The following is a 24,492-nucleotide window of genomic DNA, read 5'->3' as shown; positions in this document are numbered from 1 at the left end:
TTTCTTAAATACGGGGACCAGAACTGTACATAGTAATGCAGGTGCGGCCTCACCAACACCCTGTACAGTTGTAACAAGACTTCCCTATTTTTAAACTCCAACCCCCCTAGCAATACAGGTCAAAATTCCATTTGCCTTCTTAACTACGTGCTGCGCTTGCATGCTAATTTTTTGTGTTTCATGCACAAGAACACCCAGATCCCTCTGTACTGCACTTTTTTGGCGTCTCTCTCCATTTAGATAATAGAATGCCTTTTGATTCTTCCTACCGAAGTGCATGACCTCCCACTTTCCTACATTAAATTCCATCTGCCAAGTTTTTGCCCACTCACTCAATTTATCTACATCCCTTTGCAGATTCCTTATGTCCTCATCATAACATGACTTCTCATCTATTTTTGTATCGTCAGCAAATTTGGATACTTTACACTCTGCCCCCTCCTCTAAGTCGTTAATATAGATAGTAAATAATTGAGGCCCTAGGACTGATCCTTGTGGCACTCCACTAATTACATCTTTCCAACTTGAAAAAGACCCATTAATCCTGACTCTTTGTCTTCTGTGTGTTAACAATCCTCAATCCATGCTAATACATTACCACCAATACCATGAGTTCCTATCTTGTGCAATAACCTGTTATGTGACACCTTATCAAATGCCTTCTGGAAATCCAAATACACAACATCTACTGGTTCCTCTTTATCAATTCTATTTCTTATATCCTCGAAGAATTCTAGCAAATTTGTCAAACATACTTTCCCTTTCACAAAACCATGTTGACTCTGTTTGATTGCGTTAAGCTTTTCTAAATGTCCTGCTATTTCTTCTTACTACTGGACTCTAGCACTTTCCCAACAACAGATGTTCGGCTGACAGGCTTATAGTTTCCTGCTTTTCATCTCCCTATATTCTTGAACAGGAGCGTCAAATTAGCATTTTTCCAATCCGCTCAGACCCTCCTGGAATCCAGAGAGTTCTGGAATATTTCGACCAATGTCTCCACTATCTCTGCAGCCACTTCCTTTAAAACCCTTGGATGCAGGCCATCAGGTCCTGGCAACTTGCCTGCCCTTAGTCCCATTAGCTTGCCAAATGCTTTGCCCCTCGTGATAGATCTTTCCTCCCATTATCTCCTTGCTTATCTGATATCTTTGGGGTGTTTATTGTGTCCTCCATCGTGAAGACCGATGCGAAATATTGGTTTAAATTATCTCCAATTTTCCTGTTCCTGTTATCAACTCTCCAGTCGCATCCTCCAAGGGTCCCACACTCACTTTAGCCACTCTCTTTTTATACACTCTTAGAAGCTCTTGTTGTTTGCTTTTATATTTCTTGCGAATTTACCTTCACAATCAATTTTCTCCCCCTTTATTAGCTTTTTAGTCATCTGCTGCTGGTTCCTAAAAAAATATCCTAATCCTCTGGCCTACCACTAGTTTTCGCCACTTTGTATGCCTTAGTTTTTGATTGGATACTCTCACTGACCGCCTTTGGTAACCACAGGTGGTTCATCTTTCTCATTGAGTCCTTCTTTTTGACCGGGAGCGTTATGAAATATCTGCTTAAATGTCTGCCACTGATCATCCACTGACCTTCCCCTTGGCCTATTTTCCCAGCTCACTTTAGACAACTCTTTCTTCATACCTGTAATTGCCCTTATTTAAGTTGAGGACACTGGTTTGAGATCAGAGATGCACTCCACAAATTCGTCTTCCATGTTACCCCTGCCAATCTGATTTGTCCAGTCAATATGCAGATTAAATCACTCATGACAATTGTAGCACCCTTCTTACATGCCTCCATTATTTCCTGAATTATACTTTGTCCTACAGTGAGGCAACTCTTCAGGAACTATAGATGACTCCCACCCATGTCTTCTTCCCCTTGCCGTTCCTTATTTCCACCAAACTGATTCTACATCACCTATTGCACCTATATCACTACTTACCACCACCCTGATACCTTCCTTTATTAACAAAGCTACCTCACCACCTTCTCACCTATTTTTTCGGAATGTCGAATATCCTTGAATATTGAGTTCCCAGTCTTGGTCACACTGCAACCACATCTCCGTAACAGCTATCAAGTCATATTCATTTATTTCTATTTGTTCCATCAACTCATCTATCTTGTTAGAAATGCTGTGTGCATTCAGATAAAGAGGTTTAAGCTTTGACTTTTTAACCATTATTGTTCATTCTGGTTCTGATTTCTGCTGCACTCTTCTGCTTATATTTTCTGGCCCTTCCTATCACACTTTATCGTGTGCCTCTTCACTATCCTGCACCTCTGCTCTCTCATTTTTTTGATATTTTAAACTTTCCTTCAATTGAATCCTCCCCTCAGTAATTAATTTAAAGCCCTATCTCTGTCTTTGCTGCAGAGAACAGTATCTAGTCCCTTATCTATGCTACCCCCTATTACCAGTACATTTCTCTTTTCTCCCACAACTTGAATGGCACTCTGCACCATGGTGCTGTGGTCAGCTCATTCATCCTCTCTGCAGTCTGTGCCCTCGTCTACACCAGGAGCAAGAACCTTGTACCTATTGGACAAGGGCACTGGCTGAGGCTCTGCCAAAGCTAAATTCTGGATCCCCATACCTGCCTCACTTGCAATCACACCCTCCTGCCCCTGACCATGGTCCAGATTTGATGTAATTAATCTAAAGGGGTGTGACTGTCTCCTGAAACACAGTGTACAGGTAATTCTCCCCCTCCCTGATGTGTCGCAGTGCACGCAGCTCGAACTCCAGCTCATCAATTCTGAACTGAAGTTCCTTGAGCAGCCAATACTTGCTGCAGATGTGGTCACCCTGGATTGCACCAGTGTCCACCAGCTCCCACATACCACAGCTTCAACACATCGCCTACCCAGCAATCTCTATTCTATTTAATTAATTAATTAGGATGTTAAATATTTTAAAAGTGAACTTCATTAACTGTATTCTTCAGCTGTAATAACGTCTCCTAATTTAAACCACTTGGCCAATCAAATAAGACATGGAAGAGATACCCATCAATCACCTGTTTTCCTTTGACGCCACACTTCCACTCTGACAGGTAGAAGCAGGTCATCCTCTTGCACTCTGTTCTAGGTGCTGCTGATTGTCTGTCCCAAGGTCCTCCTCTTGCACTCTCCTCTAGGTGCTGCTGACTGCCTGTCTCAGGGTTCTCCTCACACACTCTCCTCTAGGTGCTGACTGTCTGTCCCAGGTCCCCCTCTTGCACTCTCTTCTAGGTGCTGCTGACTGCCAGTCCCAAGGTCCTCCTCTCGCACTTTCCTCTAGGTGCTGCTGACTGCCTGTCCCAGGGTCCCCCTCTCGCACTCTCCTCTAGGTGCCGCTGACTGCCTGTCCCAGAGTCTTCCTCTCACATTCTCCTCTAATGGGCACAGTAAAGCCACTACAAACTTATAAATACAACAACCAGTAAGTTATTAAATTAACTGGGATATGCAGGGGAAAGATTGCATGAACAAGCGTGACACTGTCTTCATTTTTAAATTTGGAGAAAGAAGAGACAACAGGAAATCCTCTTTTAAAGTACAAGGTTGGCACCGCAACATAATAATGTGTGCCACTGCGAGCACCACCTCTTGTTGGGTAAGGATGAGGACTCATCACAGCCTGTGCTTCAGGCTCACAGCTGGGGAAGCTCTAGCAATTACCTCTTACCATTCCTGGCTGGGTGCACTCAGTACAGACACTGGGATCAGAAAACAAGGGTTCCCAATCCCCCTTCCCCAACTCCTCATCCATCATTTTTCTCATGTTCACATATGCACACAAACACACCCCAAATTATAAAATTAGTGCAACAGAAATATTTTGCTAATATATTTAGGCAAATGGTGTTCCTCCTTGAAGAAGTCACTGTAGCAGAAGGCATCAAAAGCACAGGTAAACCCGATAATGCCAGTTAGCTTAGAACTTTAAATATCAGTCATACGGCTTGAACAGAACTCCCGGGTTTTGGCAGCTCAGTGGATTGCTGCAATGATGAGTTCCAGGCTAAATTCTCCGTCAGACAATTCCCAATTTGCGCATCGCTGAGTAAAAGTAGCTCAATCAGAAACATACAAAAGCTGCATAATTTCTCAACCTTGGGTTTTAAATGTGAACTGTTTCCATACCAGGGAGATGACAGAGTCAAATCAACATTTCTCAAAGTGACATCCTGGTGTGAATTCAGTCATCACACTGTTGACAGAAACAAGATTTATCCAGCAATTTTTATGGTAATGTTGGCCCTCTTAAAGGAAGGACTCATTCAAGTTGTTAGTACTCAACAAACATTGTTACTATAGTTTAAGGATTCACTTAAAGCTGACATGAACACTTTACACTGTTGGTATGATGTTGCTAGCAGGTATCTAGTACTCCCACCACGGAAAGCACAATTTAATGTAAGGGACACCTCTATAGTCTCAGCTATATCTGCTGCTGCGTGCTCTTCAATTGCCTGCAAATGCACAGAACTTGACTCCACTGCCTTTCAGCATCAATCACTGGTCTCCTTTAAAACATAACTTTCCAGCAGACTAGGTCAGTAGGAGGAAGCAAAACAAATAGGCAGTGTAGCATACACATTGGTTAGAGGTCTCCATTTCCACCTGGGGTGACTACAGTTCAGCCCCTTTGCTTTTAATTGCAAAGTGGAATATCTATTGATCACCCTCTCAGACAGGTGGATAAACAGGCATACTTTGGGCACCAATAACTCAGCAATTTCCTTCTAGAGGGTCTGGATGGCAGATATAGAAGAAACAGTTCTCATCCTAGTGCCATTAGAATTCCTCTCTCAAAGCTACCTTTTTAAGTCAAGCTACCAAGGCAACATAGGGACAAGGCAGAGATATCAACTACCAGAGAAATGTTCCCTACATTCCTCCAAGAACTTTAAAGTTCCTCCAACTGTGGCTCCTTGCGCTTCCCAACTTCTTTGCCCCACCGCTGACCACCATACCTTCAGATGCTTTAATTTTTGTAAATTCAGTAGTCTAGTTAAAAGGTTGGTAAGGTAGCTGACTCAGCTGACTGTGCGACAGTTAACTGTCAATCACCTGAAGCCTGATTAGGGCCTGAATAGGGGTTAATTACTATTTGAAGCTTAACTAGTGGTGAGTCAAGTCAGCTCTATTTAAGAAAGCAACTATCTGGAAGCACGCCACAGTATGCTCGCACACAAACAGGAGAGCGAGCACATCCTGAGTGGGGCACAGCCAGAGTGGGTATTGGCAATTTGGTGCAAAGTGGGAATTCGGTGCTTAGGGGATGAGGTGCTCTTTGCACTTTTTCCTTGCTGTTTAACTTCTTAAACCTTCAGAGCGTGCTGCAGCAGTAGAGGTTACAAGGGTAAGGTATTTACTACTTTAATCGCTTGTCGTTTAAGGTCTTTTTGTTGCTTACAGTTTGTATACTGGGCAGTAACGAGGATCAGAAAAGAAGGGCCCTGGAGTAATTGACTAGGTTTGATTTAAAGGGATAAGTCATGGCAGGAGCGCTCAAAGTCATGATGTGCTCCTCGTGCTCCACGTGGGAAGCCTGGGACATTTCCAGTGCCCGGGACCAGCATGTGTGCAGGAGGTGTGTCCAGCTGCAACTCCTGGAAGCTCAGGTTTCAGAGCTGGCACGGCAGCTGGGGACACTGTGGAGCATCCGCGAGTCTGAGAGCATCGTGGATAGCACGTTTAGAGAGGTGGTCACACCTCAGATGAAGGGACTTGAGGAAGGAAGGGAATGGGTGACCACCAGGCAGTCCAAGAGAAACAGACAGGTAGTTCAGAAGTCCCCTGGGGTCTCACTCAAAAATTGGTATTCCGTTTTGGAGGCTGATAAGGGCTCTGGTTCCTCCAGGGAGTGCGGACAGAGTCAAACTTCTGGCACCATAAGCAGCCCGTCTGTACAGGAAGGGAGGAAGAGCAATAGTAATAGGGGATTCTATAGTCAGGGGAACAGATAGGCACTAATGTGGCCGTCAACGTGACTCCAGGATGGTATGTTGCCTACCTGGTGCCAAGGTCCGGGATGTCACTGAACGGCTGCAGGGCATCCTGAAGGGGAAGGGTGATAAGTCAGAGGTCATGGTACATGTTGGTACTAATGACATAGGTAGAAAGAGGGATGAAGTCTTGCATCAAGAATTCAGGGAGTTAGGCAATAGACTAAAAAGCAAGACCTCTCGGGTTGTAATCTCTGGATTACTCCCAGTGCCACGTGCTAGCGAGCTCAAAAATAGCAGAATAGCACAGATGAATATGTGGCTTAAGAATTGGTGCGGGAAGGAGGGTTTTAGATTCTAGATCACTGGGACTGTTTCTGGGAAAGGTGGGACCTGTACAAGTGGGACGGTCTACATCTGAACCAGAGCAGGACTAACATCCTTGCGGGCAGGTTTGCTAGTGCTGTTGGGAGGAGTTTAAACTAATTCGGCAGGGGGAGGGGACACAGAATGTTAGCAGAATAGGGACACATCATAATACTGTAAAACAATCAAATCAGAGGGAGTACAGCTGCAATAAGCTTCAAGGGAGTAAGGCAAAGCTGGATGGTGTCTACTTTAATGCCAGGTGTATGACAGGTAAAATGGATGAGTTAAGGGTGAGGATTGACCTGTGGAATCGTGATATAGTAGCCATCACTGAGACGTGGTTGAGGGAAGGGCAGGATTGGCAGCTCAACATTCCAGCATATAGAATCTTCAGGCGAGACAGGGGAGGGGGTAAAAGAGGAGGAGGCGTTGCATTATTCGTTAAGGAGTCCATTACTGCAGTAAGGAGAGATGATACCTTGGAGGGGGCATCAAATGAAGCTTTGTGGGTAGAGCTTAGGAATAAAAAAGGGGCAACCACATTATTAGGTGTTTATTATAGACCCCCAGATAGTCAGCGGGAAATTGAGGAGCAAATACATGCAAATTGAGGAGCAATTTGTGGAGGTGTGTAAAAACAATGACAATAGGGTAATTATATTAGGTGATTACAACTTTCCCAACATTAATTGGGATAGACACGGTGTTAAGGGCTTGGATGGAGTGGATTTCTTGAAATGTATACAGGAGAACTTTTTAAGTCAATATGTAGAGGGTCCAACAAGGGACGGCACAGTGCAGGACCTAATTCTGGGGAATGAAGCCGGACAGGCGGCTGAGGTGGTGGTGGACGAGCATTTTAGCGATAGCGACCACAACGTGGTACAGTTTAAGTTTGTTTTGGACAAAGAAATCATCAAAAATGTTTTGGATTTGGGGAGAGTGGATTTTAGTAAAATAAGGCAGGATCTGGCCAAGGTAGACTGGGAACAGTTACTTGTGGGGAAATCTACAGAGGAACAGTGGGGGGTGTTCAAAAAGGAAATGGGGAGGGTACAGGCTCAACGTGTTCCCTCTAGGGTGACAGGAAGGAGTAACAAGCCCAGAGAACCATGGATGACCAGAGGTATTCAGGTTACAATGAGAAGGAAAAGAGAGGCTTTTAGCAGGTACAAGGGAAGCAAATCAGCAGTGGCATTAGTGGAGTACAGACAGTGCAGGGTGGAGCTTAAGAAAACAATTAGGAGAGCAAAGAGGGGATATGAGAAAGCTCTGACTGGTAAAAGTAGGGGAAATCCCAAGATATTCTATAAGTATATCAATGGGAAGAGGATAGCCAGGGAAACAGTAGGGCCCTTAAGGGATCAAGGGGGCTTAAGGGATCAAGGGGGCAATCTATGGGTGGAGTCAGAGGACATCGCTAGAGTGTTGAATGAATACTTCATGTCCGTCTTCACCCAAGAGAATGAGGATGAAAGTATCGAACTCGGGGAGAGAGACTGCGAGGTTCTTAAGCAAATTGATACAGGGAGTGACAAGATATTGGAGGTGTTGACAGGCTTAAAAGTGGACAAATCTCCAGGTCCGGATGATATGAGTCCCAGACTGCTGAGGGAGGCAAGGGAGGAGATCGCAGGGGCTCTGACCCAAATTTTTAATTCCTCTCTGGCCACGGGGGAAGTACCATAGGACTGGAGAACAGTTAACATGGTTCCGCTATTTAAGAAGGGTTGTAGAGATAAGCCAGGGAACTACAGGCACGTGAGTCTCATGTCAATGGTAGGGAAACTATTGGAGAAAATCCTGAAGGAGAGTATCTATCTCCACTTGGAGAGGCAAGGTTTGATCAGGGATAGTCAGCATAGCTTCATCAGAGGGAGGTCATGCCTAACAAATTTGACTGAATTTTTTGAGATGACCAGGTGTGTAGATGAGGGTAGTGCATTTGATGTAGTTTATATGGATTTCAGCAAAGCCTTTGTCAAGGTTCCACATGGGAGACTTATAAAGAAGGCAAATGCACATGGGATACAGGGTAATTTGATAAGGTGGATTCAAAATTGGCTTAGTTGTAGGAGGCAGAGGGTGATGACAGAAGGATGCTTTAGTGACTGAAAGCCAGTGTCCAGTGGCGTACCACAGGAATCTGTGCTGGGTCCCCGATTATTTGTCATTTATATAAACGACATAGATGACTATGTGGGGGGTAGGATTAGTAAGTTTGCGGATGACACAAAGATTGGCCGGGTGGTTAACAGTGAGGTTGAGTGTCTTGGGCTACAGGAAGATATAGATGGGATGGTCAAATGGGCAGATAAGTGGCAGATGGAATTTAACCCTGAAAAGTGTGAGGTGATACACTTTGGAAGGAGTAATTTGACAAGGAAGCATTCAATGAACGGCATGGCACTTGGAAGTTTTGAGGAACAAAGGGACCTTGGCATGTGTGTCCACCGATCTCTGAAGGTGAAGGGGCATGTTAGTGGGGTGGTGAAAAAGGCATATGGGACACTTGCTTTTATCAATCGAGGCACAGATTACAAAAGTAGGGAGGTCATGATGGAGTTGTATAGAACCTTGGTGAAGCCACAGCTCTGCAACTCTGGTCGCCACTTTATAGGAAGGATGTGATTGCACTGGAGGGGATGCAGAGGAGATTCACCAGGATGTTGCCTGGGATGAAACATTTAAGTTATGAAGAGAGGTTGGATAGACTTGGGTTGTTTTTGTTGGAGCAGAGAAGACTGAGGGGCGACCTGATCGAGGTATACAAGATTATGATGGGCATGGACAGCTGTGGATGGGGAGCAGCTGTTCCCCTTAGTTGAAGGGTCAGTCACAAGGGGGGCATAAGTTCAAGGTGAGGGGCAGGAGGTTTAGAGGGGATGTGAGGAAAAATTTTTTTACCCAGAGGGTGGTGACGGTCTGGAATGCACTGCCTGGGAGGGTGGTGGAGGCGGGTTGCCTCACAACCTTTAAAAAGTACCTGGATGGGCACTTGGCACGTCATAACATTCAAGGCTATAGGACAAGTGGTGGTAAGTGGGATTAGGTAGGTAGGTCAGGTGTTTCTCACGTGTCGGTGCAGACTTGATGGGCCAAAAGGCCTCTTCTGCACTGTGATTCTGATTCTGCTCACACTCTAAGCTCTGGAATGCCCACATTAAACTGCTCCAACTCAATATCTCTCTCTCCTTTAAATGTCAAGGATCCTTCAACATCACCTTCCAGACCTGCAGCCTCTATCACCTTGAAGAACAAGAGCAGCAGACACATGGAACTTACCACCCTCAGTAAGTTCCCATCCAAGTCACACACAATACTCACTTAGAAATTCTACCACTGTCACTGAGTGAAAATCCTGGAACGTCCCTCCTAACAGCACTGTGGGTGTACTTGCACTGCTTGCAGTTCAAGAGGTGACTCACCACCACCTGCTCAAGGGCAATTAGAAATAAGATTTTTTTTTAAATCAATTTTTTCAAAAGAGCGGGGAGAGGGCGGGGAGACTTCACCTCAGAAAGGGCGGGGAGACTTCACCTCAGAAAGGGCGGGGAGACTTCACCTCAGAAAGGGCGGGGAGACTTCACCTCAGAAAGGGCGGGGAGACTTCACCTCAGAAAGTTTTTTTTCTCTCTTTGTTCTCTAGTTTATTAAGTATAAGATCAATACTGTTGTTAAAAAAAATAACTACAATAAATTATAAAGAGCAGGGTGGTTGGTTCTTCAAGCATAAAGAGCAAGAATACTAGAGTAATTAGTTAATAAATTAAGTAAAATGCAATAGCGATGGCAGGGCAGGTGATGTGTTGCTGCTGTAGCATGTGGGTTCTTGCTGCACACCAAAGTGATCCAGAGCAAACAGATTTGTTCTAAGCGTTTGCAGCTCGAGAAGCTTCAGATCCGAGTTGAGGAGCTGGAATCCGAGCTGCAGACACTGCGCCACGTTAGGGAGGGGGATGTTACCTGGACACTTTCCTCCAGAAGGCGGTCACACCCCTCAGATTAGGTCATTCAAACTTGTGAATTGGGACAGGAGGGTGTGAATGCAGGTGAGGCAGCAATGGGGACCCAGGAGGTAGCATTCAAGCAGCCTCGGCCCTTGCAATTGTCCAACAGTTACAAGGTTCTTGCAAGCTGTATGGACCAAGAGTGGAGACTGCAGACAGGATGAGCGAACTGACCATGGCGCTGTGGTACAGGGAGTCATTCAAGTTGGGGGAGGAAATAGGAACACAGTAGTGGTAAGAGACAGTTTAATTCACGGGGATAGAAACTGTTCTCTGCAGCCGTGAGAGTGAGTCCCGAAGACTGTGTTGCCTGCCTGGTGCCAGAGATAAGGACATCTCCTGAGGGTTGGAGAGGAACTTGGAGTGGGAGGGGAGGGATCCAATTGTCATCGTCCATGTTGGTACCAACGATATTGATAGGACTAGAAAGGAGGTTCTGCCGAAAGAATTTGAACAGTTGGGAGCTAAATGTAAAAACAGAATGTCCAAGGTAATAATCTCGGGGATTACTACCTGAGCCACGGGCAAACTGGCATAGGGTAAATGAAGTCAAGGGGTTAAATGCGTGGCTCAAAGATTGTGTGGAAGGAAAGGGTTTCAGCTCATGGGACACTGGCACCAGCACTGGGGTAGAAAGGAGCTGTTCTGGTGGGACCGGCTTCATATGAACCATGCCGGGACCAATGTCCTGGCGAATTGAATACCTAGGGCCGCAGAGAGGGCTTTCAATAAATAGAGGACGGGAGGGCTCTGGAGAGGGGATATATGAGCTTACAAAACAAAAGGATATGGCAGCACTGCAGGGTAGCTATTTAGGTAACGATTCCCAGAGTGTGACAGGAAGGGACAAATATAAAAAACAGTAGTAAATAGGGTCAAAGGGGGAAAAAATGGTTAAAAGGCAAAATTAATAGCTCTTTACTTAAATGCACATAGTATTCGGAGCAAGATAAATGAATTAACGGCACAAATAGAGGTTAATGGGTATGATCTAATAGCATTACAGAGACGTGGTTACAAGGCGATCAAAGCTGGGAACTAAATATTCAGGGGTATGTGACTTTTCGAAAGACAGACAGGAAGGAAAGGGTAGTGGAGTAGCTTTGTCAGTACAAGATGGAATAAGTACAAATGGAAGAAACCATCTTGGATCAGAAGGTGTAGAATCCATATGGATGGAGGTAAGAAATAACAAGGGGTAGAAGACACTGGTGGGAGTAGTCTATAGGCCCCTTAACAATTGCTATACTGCAAGACAGAGAATAACTCAGGAGATAATGAGGGCATGTAAAAAAGACAGTACATTAATCATGGGTGGTTTTAATCTTCATGTAGATTGGGAAAATTAAGTTGGCAGAGATAGCCACGAGCAAGAATTCATGAAGTATATTCAGAACTATATCCCAGAGCAATATGTTGTGGATCCAAACAGGCATCAGGCTATTTTGGATCTGGTAATGTGTAATGAGGCAGGTTTAATAAATTATCTCAAGTTAAAAGATCCCCTAGGAAACAGTGTCCATAACATGGTAGAGTTTAGCATTCAGTTTGAGGGTGAGAATCTTGGGTCGGAAACAACTGTGTTAAACTTAAATAAGGGTAATTACAAAGGAATGAGGGCAGAGTTGGCTGGAGTGGACTAGGAAAAGAGTTTAGCAGAAAAGACGGTTGATAAACAAAGGCAGATGTTTAAGAAAATAGTTCATGACTCACAACAAAGATATATCCCAGTGAGAAAGAAGGTTTCTAAAGAGGGGATAAACCAACCATGGTTGACCAAGGAAGTTAAGGATAGTATCAAATTGAAAGATAAATCATACAATGTAGCAAAAATTAGTGGTGACCCAGGGGATTGGGGAAGTTTTAAAAGCCAATGAAAGATGACCAAAATAATAACAGAGGGAGAAAATAAACTTTGAGGGTAAACTAGCAAGTTATATAAAAATGAACAGTAAGAGCTTCTTTAAATATATAAAGTGAACATCGGTGCCTTAGAGAATGAGGCTGGGGAAATAATAATGGGGAACCGGAAATGGCTGAGGAGTTGAGGAGTTGGCATCAGTCTTTACGGTAGAAGACATTAATAGCATTCCAAAAATACTAAATAATCAAGGGGCAAAAGAGGGGGAAGAAATGAACACAATTACTACCACTAGAGAAAAAGTGCCAGGGAAACTAATGGAGCTAAAGGCCGATAAGTCATCTGGACTGATGGGTTGCATGCTAGGATATTAAAGGAAGTAACTACTCATATAGTGGATGCACTGGTAGTAATATTCCAAAAATCCTTAGATTCTGGAAATGTCCATGAGGATTGGAAAACTACTAATGTAACAACCTTATTCAAAAGGGGAGACAGACAAAAAATAGGTAACTATAGGCCAGTTGGCTTAACATCTGTCATTGGGAAAATGTCAGAGTCTATTATAAAGGAGGTAATAGCAGAGCATTTAGAAATGCATAATATAATCAAGCATGGCTTCATGATGGGGAAATCATACCCGGCAAATTTATTAGAATTCTTTGAGGGAGTAACAAGCAAGATAGATAAAAGGCAACCAGTAGATGTAATATATTTGGATTTCCAAAAAAATGTTCGATAAGGTACCGCTCATAAAGCTACTTAATAAGATAAGAGCCCATCGTGTCGGGAGTAGTATATTAGCATGGATAGAGGATTGGCTAACTAATGGAAGACAGAGAGCTGGGATAAGGGGGGCATCTTCAGGATGGCAACCTGTTACTAGTGGAGTGCCACAGGGATCAGTGCTGGGGCCACAATTATTTACAATATATATTAATGACTTGGATGAGGGAAGTGAATGTATTATTGCTAAGTTTGCAAATGACACAAAAATGGGAAGACAAGTGGTGAGGATGACACAAAGAGTCTACAGAGGGATATAAACAGTTTAAGCGAGCAAGCAAAAACTTGGCAGATGGAATATAATGTGGAAAACTGTGAGGTAATGCACTTTGGCAGGAAGAATAGAGGAGCTGAATATTATTTAAATGGAGAAAGACTGTAGAAAGCTGCAGCACAGAGGGGATTTGGAAGTCCTCGTGCATGAATCACAAAAAGTTGCATACAAATTCAGCAGGTAATAGGGAAGGCAAATGGAATCCTGACCTTTATTTCAAAGGGAATGGAGTATAAAATTAAGGAAGTTTTGCTAAAACTATACGAGGCAATGCTTAGGCCACACCTAGAATACTGCGAACAGTTTTGGTCCCTTTGTCAAAGAAAAGATGTACTGGCATTGGAGGCAGTCCAGAGTAGGTTCACTAGGTTGATCCAGGGTATGGAGGGATTTTTTTTATGAAGAGAGGTTGAGTAGGTTGGGCCTGTACTCATTGGAGTTTAAAAGAATGAGAGGCGATCTTACTGAAACATATAAGATCCTTAGGGGGCTTGACCTGGTAGATGCTTAGAGGCTGTTTCCCCTTGTGTGAGAGTCTAGGACCAGAGGTCGCCCATTTAAGATAGAGATTAGGAGAAATTTCAGACAGTAGTGAATCTGTGGAATTCTTTATCGCAGAGAGCTGTAGAGGCTGGGTCATTAAGTACATTCAAGGCTGAGATAGACAGATTTTTAATTAATAGGGGAATCAAGGGTTACGGGGAAAAGGCAGTAATGTGTTGAGGATTATCAGATCAGCCATGATCTCATTGAACGGCGGAGCAGACTCAATGGGCCGAATGGCCCACTTCTGCTCCTATGCCTTATGGTCTTATTAAAGATGGTCAATAAATGCTGGCCTTGCCAGCAACACCCACATTTCAAGAACAAATAATTTAAAAATAATTGCTCCTTAAAATCTACTTGCTTGACCAAGATTTTGGTCATGTTCCTACTATGTACCTCAGTGTCAGTTTTTCTCTAATTACACTCCATTTTACTAATGACACATAAAAGCAAGCCGTAGCTGTTCTTGTTTCCCATTTTAGTCATATCTACCTTAATCAGCTCACAACTCACAATATCCAACAGTAGAAAGGAGTGAAATGCAATATCAAACGTTCATGCCTCAGTGGAATTTGCAGCAGTATTAACCAGCTTCCACTGGGTTTTGCAACAGGTCATTATTAAATAAATCCACAGCATTAATTTATGAAGATTGGATATAAGCTCAAATATGTGTGCTTGAAAATGGGTACAATACTATTACCCTGATTCTATGACTTGCAATCCCAGCACACACCACTTTCCACAGAGCACATAGAACTTGTCCACATAACTCTGCCGCAATTAAACGTGCCTTTCATTGTTTAATATTTCCATCACAGTATCCTACACTACAGGATGCTTTCATGGTCTTGTAAGCTTCTTTTGCAGGGATTGCTGTTTCATACCTTTCCTAGGATAACATCAGACAGGCCAGATTTCTTCAGGAACAATGCTGCCTCATTGGGCCCAACTTTTCCTGTATGAGCTGGATCAACCTATAAAACAGAATCACCCGTTCAGTATACATCAGTCAATCACTGAACAAACTCAGGTAAAATCTTCCGTACAAATTTTTACTGAAATTCAAAATGCGAAATTTAATATGATGTAAAATAAATTTAAGTGTCACCCTTGGCTCATTAGCGGCATTCTCATTTAAATCAGAAGGTAGTGGGTTCAGGACAGGAGCAGTAAGGTTATGCTGGAACTATATAAAACATTTCTTAGGTCACAACTTGACTACTGTGTGCAGTTCTGGTCACCTTATCACAGAAAGGATGTCGAGAAAGTACAGAGGAGATTTATGAGGATGTTGCCAGGACTGGAAAATTGCAGCTATCTGGAAAGATTGTATAGACTAGGGTTGTTCTCCTTGGAACAGAGGAGGCTGAGGGGAGATTTGATTGAGATGTACAAAATTGTGAGGGGCTGAGATAGAGTGGATGGGAAGAGCCTATTAACTTTAGCAGAGAATTCAGTGACTAGGGGGACATAGATTTAAAGCGATTGATAGAAAGGTGAGAGGAGAGATGAGGAAAATATTTTCACCCAGGGAGTTTTGGGGTTCTGGAACTCACTGCCTGAAAGGGGAGCAGAGGCAGAAACCTTCATCCCATTGAAAATATGTTTGGATATGCACTTCAAGTGCCATAACCTGCAGGGCTACTGATCAAATGCTGCAAAGTGGGATTAGGCTGGTTGGCTTGTTTTTCGGCCAGCAGAGACATGATGAACCAGGTGGCCTCTTTCTGTGCCATAAATTTTCTATGATTCAGGACAAACTTTCAAGATTTGAGCACATAATCTAGGCTGGCACTTCAGTGTACTATTGAGGGAAAGCTGTACTGTACTGTTGGAGGTGCTGTATTTTGAATGAGACGTTAAACTCAGTCCCTGTCTGCCCTCTCAAGTGGATGTAAAATTTCCCACAGTTCTATTTAAAGAGAACCAGGACATCCTCCTGCTCTCTTGGCCAAAATTTGTCCTTTAACCAACACTTAAAACAAATGATCATTTATTTCATTCCTGATTGCATGACTTTGTTGTGCACAAATTGGTTACAACATTTCCTATAGTATAACATTGATTACATTTCAAAGTACTTCATTAGCTGCAAAATGCTTTGAAGCACCCTGAGATGGTGAAAGACACCATAAAAATGGTATTTATTTTTTAAGCTGTTTATAACAAACTGAGATTTGAAAGAGACTTAACCTTGTATGATTTTTGCTGTATCAGGTTTATCTGGTTTAGCATTATTTGACAGCATTTTGCAGTCACCTCCAACCAACCAAACCAATGCCGTTCTGCCCAACTGCAACCCAATGTTCTGGAGCTAAAAACACTTAATTGGAGCCTTAAACGAAGTGTCCAAAATATCTCCAAATCACAGAGTCATCAAAACTTGTTGGATTGTAATAAGCAAGACTTTATTTTAACCAATTTCATTAAGGTTCACCCTGTCTGCCAAGTATAACAGGAATAAAGTCCATGCATAATTACTTTACTACGATGATGGCAGAATTTTGAAGGTGTCTGTTTCAGACCTCTCACTCAAGGCAGTTGCAGTCATATCACCATAAAGCAATTGCAGGATTGTGATGACGTTTCTTGGATATCTAAATCTTTGGAGCACAATCCAAAGAGCTTCACAATTTGCTGAGTCAAATGCTTTGATCCAGTTGATGAATGCAGCAAAGAGTGCCTGGTGTTATTCTTGGATTTGACTGGCAACAAAGGCCATGTTGGAAGTTCTAAAGCCACAGTGTATCACTAGGAGGATTGCCTCAGCTGTAGGAAATGGGTGATTCAGGAGAATGCATGTCAGGACTTTCCCTGCTATGGACAAGAGGGAAATGCCTTGATATTTTCCATGATTTATCTCTCTTCTTGAAGATGGTTACAGTTGCTGCATTCTGAAATCAGGGTGGGTGGGTGGGTGGGGGGGGTTCTTTTTCCTCCAAATTCATAGGATTAATGCACCAACTTTGAAGGCCTCAACTAGAATATCATCAGGGCCACAGGCTTTGTAGTTTCTCATCTGTTTGATTCCTTGTTGCAGCTCACCCACTGATGGTGATTCACCAATGGATTCTACCACAGAGTATCAACTGCTACTGTGGATTCACTTTTTTTAAAATATATTCTTTCATGGGATGTGGGTGTTGCTGGCAAGGCCAGCATTTGTTGTCCATCCCCAAATTGCCCTATTACTGAGCATCTTGCTAGATCATTTCAGAGGCAGTTAAGAGTCAACCACATTGTTGTAGTCTGGAGTCACATGTAGGCCCGACTAGGCAAGGGCAGCAAATTTCTTTCCCTACAGAGAAGGGAATAAAGATCATGCCCATACAGGGCATTAGTGAACCAGATGGGTTTTTACAACAATCAGTGATGCTTTCATGGTCACCATTACTGAGACTAGCTTTCAATTCCAGATTTTATTAATTGAATATAAACTCCACCAGCTGCCATGGTTGGATTTAAACCCATAACACCCTGGGGATTAGCCTGGGCCTCTGATTACTAGTCCAGTGACATTACTACCTGCCTACTCATGAGTTGTTGTTCAAAAAATTCCTTCCAGTTTTGACGGATAGCATTGTCACCCTTGAGAAGAGAAACATCAAGCTGGTCCTTTAAAATCCGGACTGAGGTCAAGCAAGGCTATTTTCAATCTAACTGACAGTGGCTCTTCACCTCATTAAAGATCAGTATTAAATACCGTCCAGATGGAAAACTCTTGAACCTCTATCGCCTCTGTGCTAAAATGAAACTGACCACCATAGATACACATAATCTACAGTTTGCAATGACAGAGTCATTATCCACTCCGCAAGAGATTTGTAAAGCACTCTTGATCTCTTTAATTCTACTTAAAAGAAACACAGTCTGTCCTTGAATGTTGCCAAAATAAAACTTATTTCAACCCACAGCTGGTCAGCCAAATATTCCACAGCCCATATATGTTGAAGGAGGGACTCTGAAACATGTTCAGCACTTCCCACTCTTCGGCAGCCACCTCTCTCAAAAGGCCACCACTGATGAGGAGATACAACACCAGATTGATCAGCTGCACCAACTCAGCCTTCTGCAAACTAACGCAGCAAAGACCTCCACAAATCAACAAAAGTCCTAGTGAACAGAGCAACTGTCGTCACCACGCTCCTCTACTGCAGTGAGACCTGGTCTGTGTATCAGGGACACATAAGGGTGCTAGAGAAATTCCCATCAGCAATGCCTCCTCTGCATTCTCTGGAATAAGCAGGAACAAACGTTACTGTCCTTCTTGAAGACAACTCCACAAGCATTCAGGTAAACTCCTGTATAATCAACTTCGACGGACTGGACACTGTGTCTGGATGGCCGAAAACTGTCTCCCCCTCCAGATCCTATTCTCTCAATTCTCAAATGGCCAAAGAAAATACTTCAAAGGTATTCTGAAGCTCTCCTCGAAGTCATTAATGACTGGAAGGAGCTTTCTACCAATCGGTCAGAATGGAGGCAAGTCCAACAAGTTGCATCCTGCTTTGAGTCACAATGTCTTAATGATAAGGCAGAGGGCAGCAGAGAGGAAAAGAAAAGGAAGCAAATGCTGCACTCCCAATCCCACTACCTTGTGGGACATCCTACCCAATGTACCCAAAGATCTGCAGGTTGAGAATTGGTCTGTTCAGTCACATGCAAACCCATGGTAGAAACTCATGACCCCGAAGAGGGGCCATTCTTGAATTGAGGAACAGCCGATGATGACGATAGCAGATTCTTCACAAGCAATGATCATGAAAAGGCTTGTCTCTGTGGTAGTTGGCATGATCATTAGTGACCGAAGAAGCCAATTCTTGATCTCTCGAGCAGTTGGGGCACAGGAATCGCGAGCTTGGAGGCATTCTGGTATGAGGAGGCTCCTTCCGTTGTCTGCATCTTTTCTTTAGCAGCTTTGCATGTTTGTTTCAAATTTGTAGTTTGCTTTCCTGGTTGTTGTGCACCTGCTGTCTGTCAACTGCCTCCTGTTCCTATACCTGCACCCACACACTGCCATTATGTGATTTTCGTTATAAATAGCTTCTACAAATCGATGATTTGATTCGCAATTGGAAGGAAGAAGGAATGAAGGTTAGTATAATTGATGGGAAAGGTCGTGGTGTGACGTCCACAAAACCTTTTCAACGTGGAGAGTTTGTAGTGGAATACAATGGAAACCTCATTGAATTTACAGATGCAATGAGTCGAGAGGTTAAGTTTAATGTTCAATTTTCGCCCTGCACCAAACCATCATTTTTGCAATGGTTCACAAACCTCTGAGTGAAGACACTTCCCATCTCATTGCTGACAATGATGTAGGGTGGATTGAGGCTATTGAAGCATTTTTAAATAAGATGAGGATTGTGAATTCATTGCATTGGCGATGAGTCAAAGATGGTCAGCCATTTAGAATTCTGGCAAACATCAAGACAAAGATCAGTAGTCCAGTTATCGGATGGTGGGTGAGGAGATTATTGAGGGAGCAGGATATATAGCCTGTTGAGAGCTGGGAAGAAGCTGCACAGTGAAATTTGTTCTCTGCCCCCACTTCTAAGGTTAAAAATAGGGGCAGAAAGAAGATAGAAAATGTACGGATAGTCTCAATCTTTGACACAGTGAGTAAAGGTTCCTCATATTTTGCAAGGATGAAGGAATTGGGGAAGAGGAAAGAGGAGCCATCAGGGAGAGAGGTCAATATCCAGTGATACTCAGGGAATGGTTTGGTCATGGACAAAGACGGAGTACTGTTAGAAATGTCAAGCCAGGTCTGGCAGTGGACAATCAGGATGATTTTGCAACAGATTTACTCAAAACTGCAGGTTTATGAAGTGGAGAACTAGAGAGAAAAGAAGTGAATGCCAGATGTTGGATATAATGAGTCACTTGGTGGGGCAAAAATATCAAATGCAAAACCAAGCAAGTTAAAACAGTTCAACTGTGACCCAATGGCAAATTAAAGGCCTGAAACTAGGGAGTTGCAGCATATGGTGAGGGAGCTAGGATTGCAGGGTCATTTTATTTCAGATATGCAGGTCAAGGGGACAGGGGCAGAAAAAAGAAACGAGGAAGTGATCAGAGATAGCCTCGTCAATGATCAAGAGCTGTGCATGAATCAACAAGTGACAAATGACACCACAGTTGTGAAAAGCCCCAACACTAAGGAAAATGCAAATACAGGAAAATAAATAGCACAAATGTGAAATATTTTGTTTCAACCTTTTTCAAAAACCTCAAATGATGTCTGACCACATCTGGTGCTGGCTATCAGTTTAATTCTAGATTTTACACAGTAACTCTGCATTTTTATTCCCGAGGTCAGGAGGATAGTAAGTGCGTGGCCCTCTGACAGGGTAAGAAGAGGCAGGTCGTGCTAGAATTCACCTAGAATGGGGCCCCCTCAAACCAATTTTCAGCAATACCAATTGTTTAGCACAAATGTTTCTGCAACATGTCTCATCTAGATAATAGTCATGGTAGTGTAGGATAAATAGCTGCACAGGGTGACACAGCCAAGTACAGAAATACAGTGGTCATAGTGGATTTGATGATCAGGGGATGGATTCTCAGGCATTACTACAACTGCGACGAGTCTTTCATGATGTTACCTACCTGATCCTTGAGTAACAGAGGGTGCAGAGTATTTTGATTGGTGGGGAGGGAGAAGGGGAGGGAAAGAAGAGAGGTGGAAATAACAATTTGTATTTATATAACACCTTTAAGATAATAAAATGTCCTAAGATACTTCATAGGACTGTTATAAAGCAAAATTTGACAATAAGAAAAAATTATGGTAGAGATCATAATCTTGGTCAAACAAGTAGGTTTTAAGGAGCATTATAAAAGGAGAGAGAGAGACAGAGATGGAGAGGTTTCAGGAGAGAGTTCCAGAGTTTAGGGCCTTTGCAGCTGGAGGCTAGGCTCAGCCACCAATGTGGAGAAATTACATCAAGGATGCTCAAGAAGCCCAATTTAGTGGAATACAGATATTTGTGGCTGGAGGTTTTTGTGGCTAGAGGAGTTTACAGAGATAGGAAGGGGCAAGGCCATGAAAGCATTTGAAAACAAGGATGAGAATTTAAAAATTGAGGCATTGCTTAACAGTGTGGGGGGATAGGCAGCAATGTATGTCAATGGTCACAGAAATGATGCGTAAATGGGACTTGATGTGAGTTAGGACAAGGGCAAAGTTTTGGATGACATTAAGTTTATGGAGTATAGAATATAGGCGGCCAGCCAGGAGTGCATTGGAGCAGTCAAATCTAGAGGTAACATAGGAATGGTCAAGGGTTTCAACAGCAGTTAAGCAGAAGCAGGGAAGAATTGAAGGATATCACAAAGGTGATAGACAGCCTTAGTGTTGGCGCCAATATGTGGAAGGAAGTTCATCTTGGATTAAATATGATACCAAGGGTGCCAACAGGCTGGTTGAGCTTCTTTCAGTTGCCAATGGAGGGTAAATAGAGTTTGTAGTCAAACAGCCAGAAGTCATGGTCCAGGTTAGAACCAATGAAATAGGAAGGCATAGGTTTGAGATGCTGCAGGCAGAGTTTCAGGAGATAGGAAGGAAGTTAAAAAGCAGGATCTCAATTGTACTCATCTCTGGATTACTTTTAATCCACATTTGTGAGCATTGGGATAGTAGGATAAAACCGTTGAACATCTAGCTGGAGAAATAGTGTAGGAAGAGGGACTTCAGATCCAAGGGGCATTGGGACCAGTTCTGATGCAAGAGAGACCTGTTCATCATGGATACCTCAACAGAGCTGGGATCAATATCCTTGTGGGAAGGTTAGCTAGTACTGTGGAGGAAAATTTAAACTAATTTGGTAGGAGGGGTGGCAGCAGGATGAAGCATTAGAGAAAGTGCATAATGGACTGGGAGGCACAAATAGCACTAGAGTAAATAGTTCAAGAGAGATCAGACAGCAGGCAAACGCGAGGCATTCAAAGTAAAGTGCATGCATATAAATGCACAGAACATGATTAATAAGATTGGTGAGCTGCAGGCACTAGCAGGCCACATGGAATTACAACATGGTGCCAATAACAGAGGCCCAGTTCAAAGGAGATCTGGAGGCTTATCTTTCCTAAATACCTTGTAGCTGGGTATAGTATGGAGGGAGATAAAGAAAGTGGGGTGGTAGTATTCATCAAATAAATTATTATCGCACTGGTTAGGGATGATATAGTTGAGGGGCAAAACACTGAATCTATTTGGTTAGAATTGAGGAACAATAGAGGAGTTGTTGCACTACGTGGTGTATACTATAGGCCACCAAATACAGGGAAGGACACAGAGGAGCAAGTTTACAGGCAAATTATAGGAGTATGCAAGAACGACAGAGTAGTGATAATAGGGGATTTCAATCAATCTAATATAAACTAAGGCAGTAACACTGTTAAGGGGAAAGCAGGGAGGAATTCCTGAAACATGTACAAGAGAACTTTCTTGATCAACGTGTTCCCAGTCCAACAAGTAAGCAAGCAATGCAAAGGCAGATTGGTTTTAATGGTTAATTTTACCTTTCATATAGATTAGGTTAAGCAGATAACCTCATGTAAAAACAGTAGAAAATCTCAATTGTGTTCAGAATACTTTACTTTTCATTCACTGGATGTGTTCATCATTGCCAATGCCAGCAGTTTTTGCCTATCCCTAATTGCCCTCGAAAAGATAGCGGTGAACCACTTTCGAGAACCACTGCAAACCTTGTGATGAAAGTACTCCCACAATGCTGCTAGACGAGGAGTTCTAGGATTTTGATACAGCAACATTGAAGGAATAGCAATATAATTCCATATAGGTATGAGGTATCCATGTTGAACAGATTCCTCTTGCATCAGAACTGGTTCCAATGCCCCATGGATCTGAAGCCCTTCCTCCTACACTATTTCTCCCACTGGACGTTCAATTTTGCGAGAGAAATAGTGTAGGAGGAAGGGCTTCAGATCCATGGGGCATTGGAACCAGTTCTGATGCAAGAGGAATCTGTTCAACATGGATACCTCAAACCTATATGGAATTATATTGCTATTCCTTCAATGTTGCTGTATCAAAATCCTAGAACTCCTCGTCTAGCAGCATTGTGGGAGTACCTTCATCACAAGGTTTGCAGTGGTTCTCGAAGGTGGTTCACCGCTATCTTTTCGAGGGCAATTAGGGATAGGCAAAAAATGCTGGCATTGGCAATGGTGAACACATCCAGTGAAATTGTATCCTACTATCCCAATGCTCACAAATGTGTGGACTAGATGTAATCCAGGTTTTCAACTTGGACAGATCTTGCAAGTGATAGCGCTTCCATGTGCCTGCTGCTCTTGTTCTTCTCAATGTTAGAGGTCTCAGGTTTGGGGACCTTAACCAGTTGCTGCAGTGCATCTTGTAGATGGTACACACTGCAGGCACACTGCACTCATGATAGAAAGATAGATCAAGGTGGAGAGTATTCCATCACATTCCTGACTTGTAGTTGGTGAAAAGGCTTTGGGAAGTCGGGGGATGAGTTACTTGCCATAGAATAGCCAGCCTCTAACCTGCTCTAATTGCCATAGTGTTTATGTGGTTGGTCCAGTTATGAATTTCATCAATAGTCACCCCAGGGTGTTTATGGTGAGAAAGCTGACAACGGCAATGTCAATAATATTAAGAGGTAGTGGTTTGGATTCTGCCTTGTTGGAGGTGGTCATTGCCTGACTATTGTATAGTACAAATATTACTGCAACAGTATATCCTAGAACCAGAAAGGGGGCAAGCCATATTAGATTTCATAATGAGTAATGAGCTAAGCTTAGTTAACAGCCTAACAGCGGGCAAACATTTATCTAATAGCGATCATATGATGATCAAGTTTAACATCGTATCTGAAAGACTGTTATTTATATTCTAGATTTAAGTAAGGCTGGCTTCAACAGGATGAGATGGAGACTGCACAATAAACTAGGTAACTTGACAAAAGATCAGTGGGTGATGTTCAAAAAATAAATTAATGTGTCACAGAACTAATTTATACCCTTAAGGGGTAACAGCTCGAATTGCAAAAAAGCAGTCATGGATGACTAGAGGTAAGAAACAAAACTAAAGAAAAAGCATACAAAATGCAAAAGTAGCATAGATCCCAGCAAAGATAGACATACAAAGAACAAAAAGTGACAAAATAGTTGGCAAGAGCCTCAAAAAGGGGGTACAAAACAAACTTGCAAGGGATATCAAAATCACCACCAACACTTCTTTCAATTATGCTAGGAAGAAGAGGATGGACAAAAACAATGTGGACTTCTAAAAACTTATCGTGGTGATATTGTAAATGAAAATAAGAAAATGGCACACATGCTGAAAAATATTTACAGTAGAGGAAGTAAGCCAGACATCCCAGACAAACCAATACTGAATCAGGAATGGGGACTGACAAAAATTAATGTAAACAAATAGCAGTAAAGAAGAAGATAACGGCACTAAAGCATAACAAGATGATTTACATCATAAGGTTTAAAAGGGAGTATGTGAGAACATTGCAGATGCCTTAGCTATAATCTCCAAAGTTCTCTGGATTCAGGACTGTTCTCTTATAACGGAAAATTGTACATATCACTCTGCTATTTAAGGAAGGTGGGAGAGCGAAGCCAAGGAATTGAGGACCAGTTACCCTATCATCTGTTGTTGGTAAATTTCTAAAATTTAAAAATATGGATAACGTTACT

The 24,492-nt window shown here is 42.8% G+C and overlaps 1 protein-coding gene across 12 annotated transcripts in view; it reads right to left on the bottom strand.

The window, feature by feature from the left end:
• The window catches only part of eps15l1a (epidermal growth factor receptor pathway substrate 15-like 1a), a 375,872-nt gene that overhangs the window by 270,344 nt on the left and 81,036 nt on the right, over positions 1-24,492 (bottom strand). For all 12 annotated transcript variants that reach the window (XR_005945120.1, XM_041204271.1, XM_041204267.1 and 9 more), the window contains one exon: positions 14,676-14,765. Coding sequence is in view for 11 of the 12 variants with exons in the window: in XM_041204271.1 (XP_041060205.1) it covers positions 14,676-14,765 (90 nt within the window). In the remaining variant the exon portion in view is untranslated. The remainder of the gene's footprint in view (positions 1-14,675; positions 14,766-24,492) is intronic.

The sequence above is a fragment of the Carcharodon carcharias genome, chromosome 14 (assembly GCF_017639515.1).
Source record: "Carcharodon carcharias isolate sCarCar2 chromosome 14, sCarCar2.pri, whole genome shotgun sequence".
In the NCBI taxonomy this organism is placed as follows: Eukaryota; Metazoa; Chordata; class Chondrichthyes; order Lamniformes; family Lamnidae; genus Carcharodon; species Carcharodon carcharias.
This window is presented reverse-complemented; position numbering and strand designations above follow the sequence as displayed.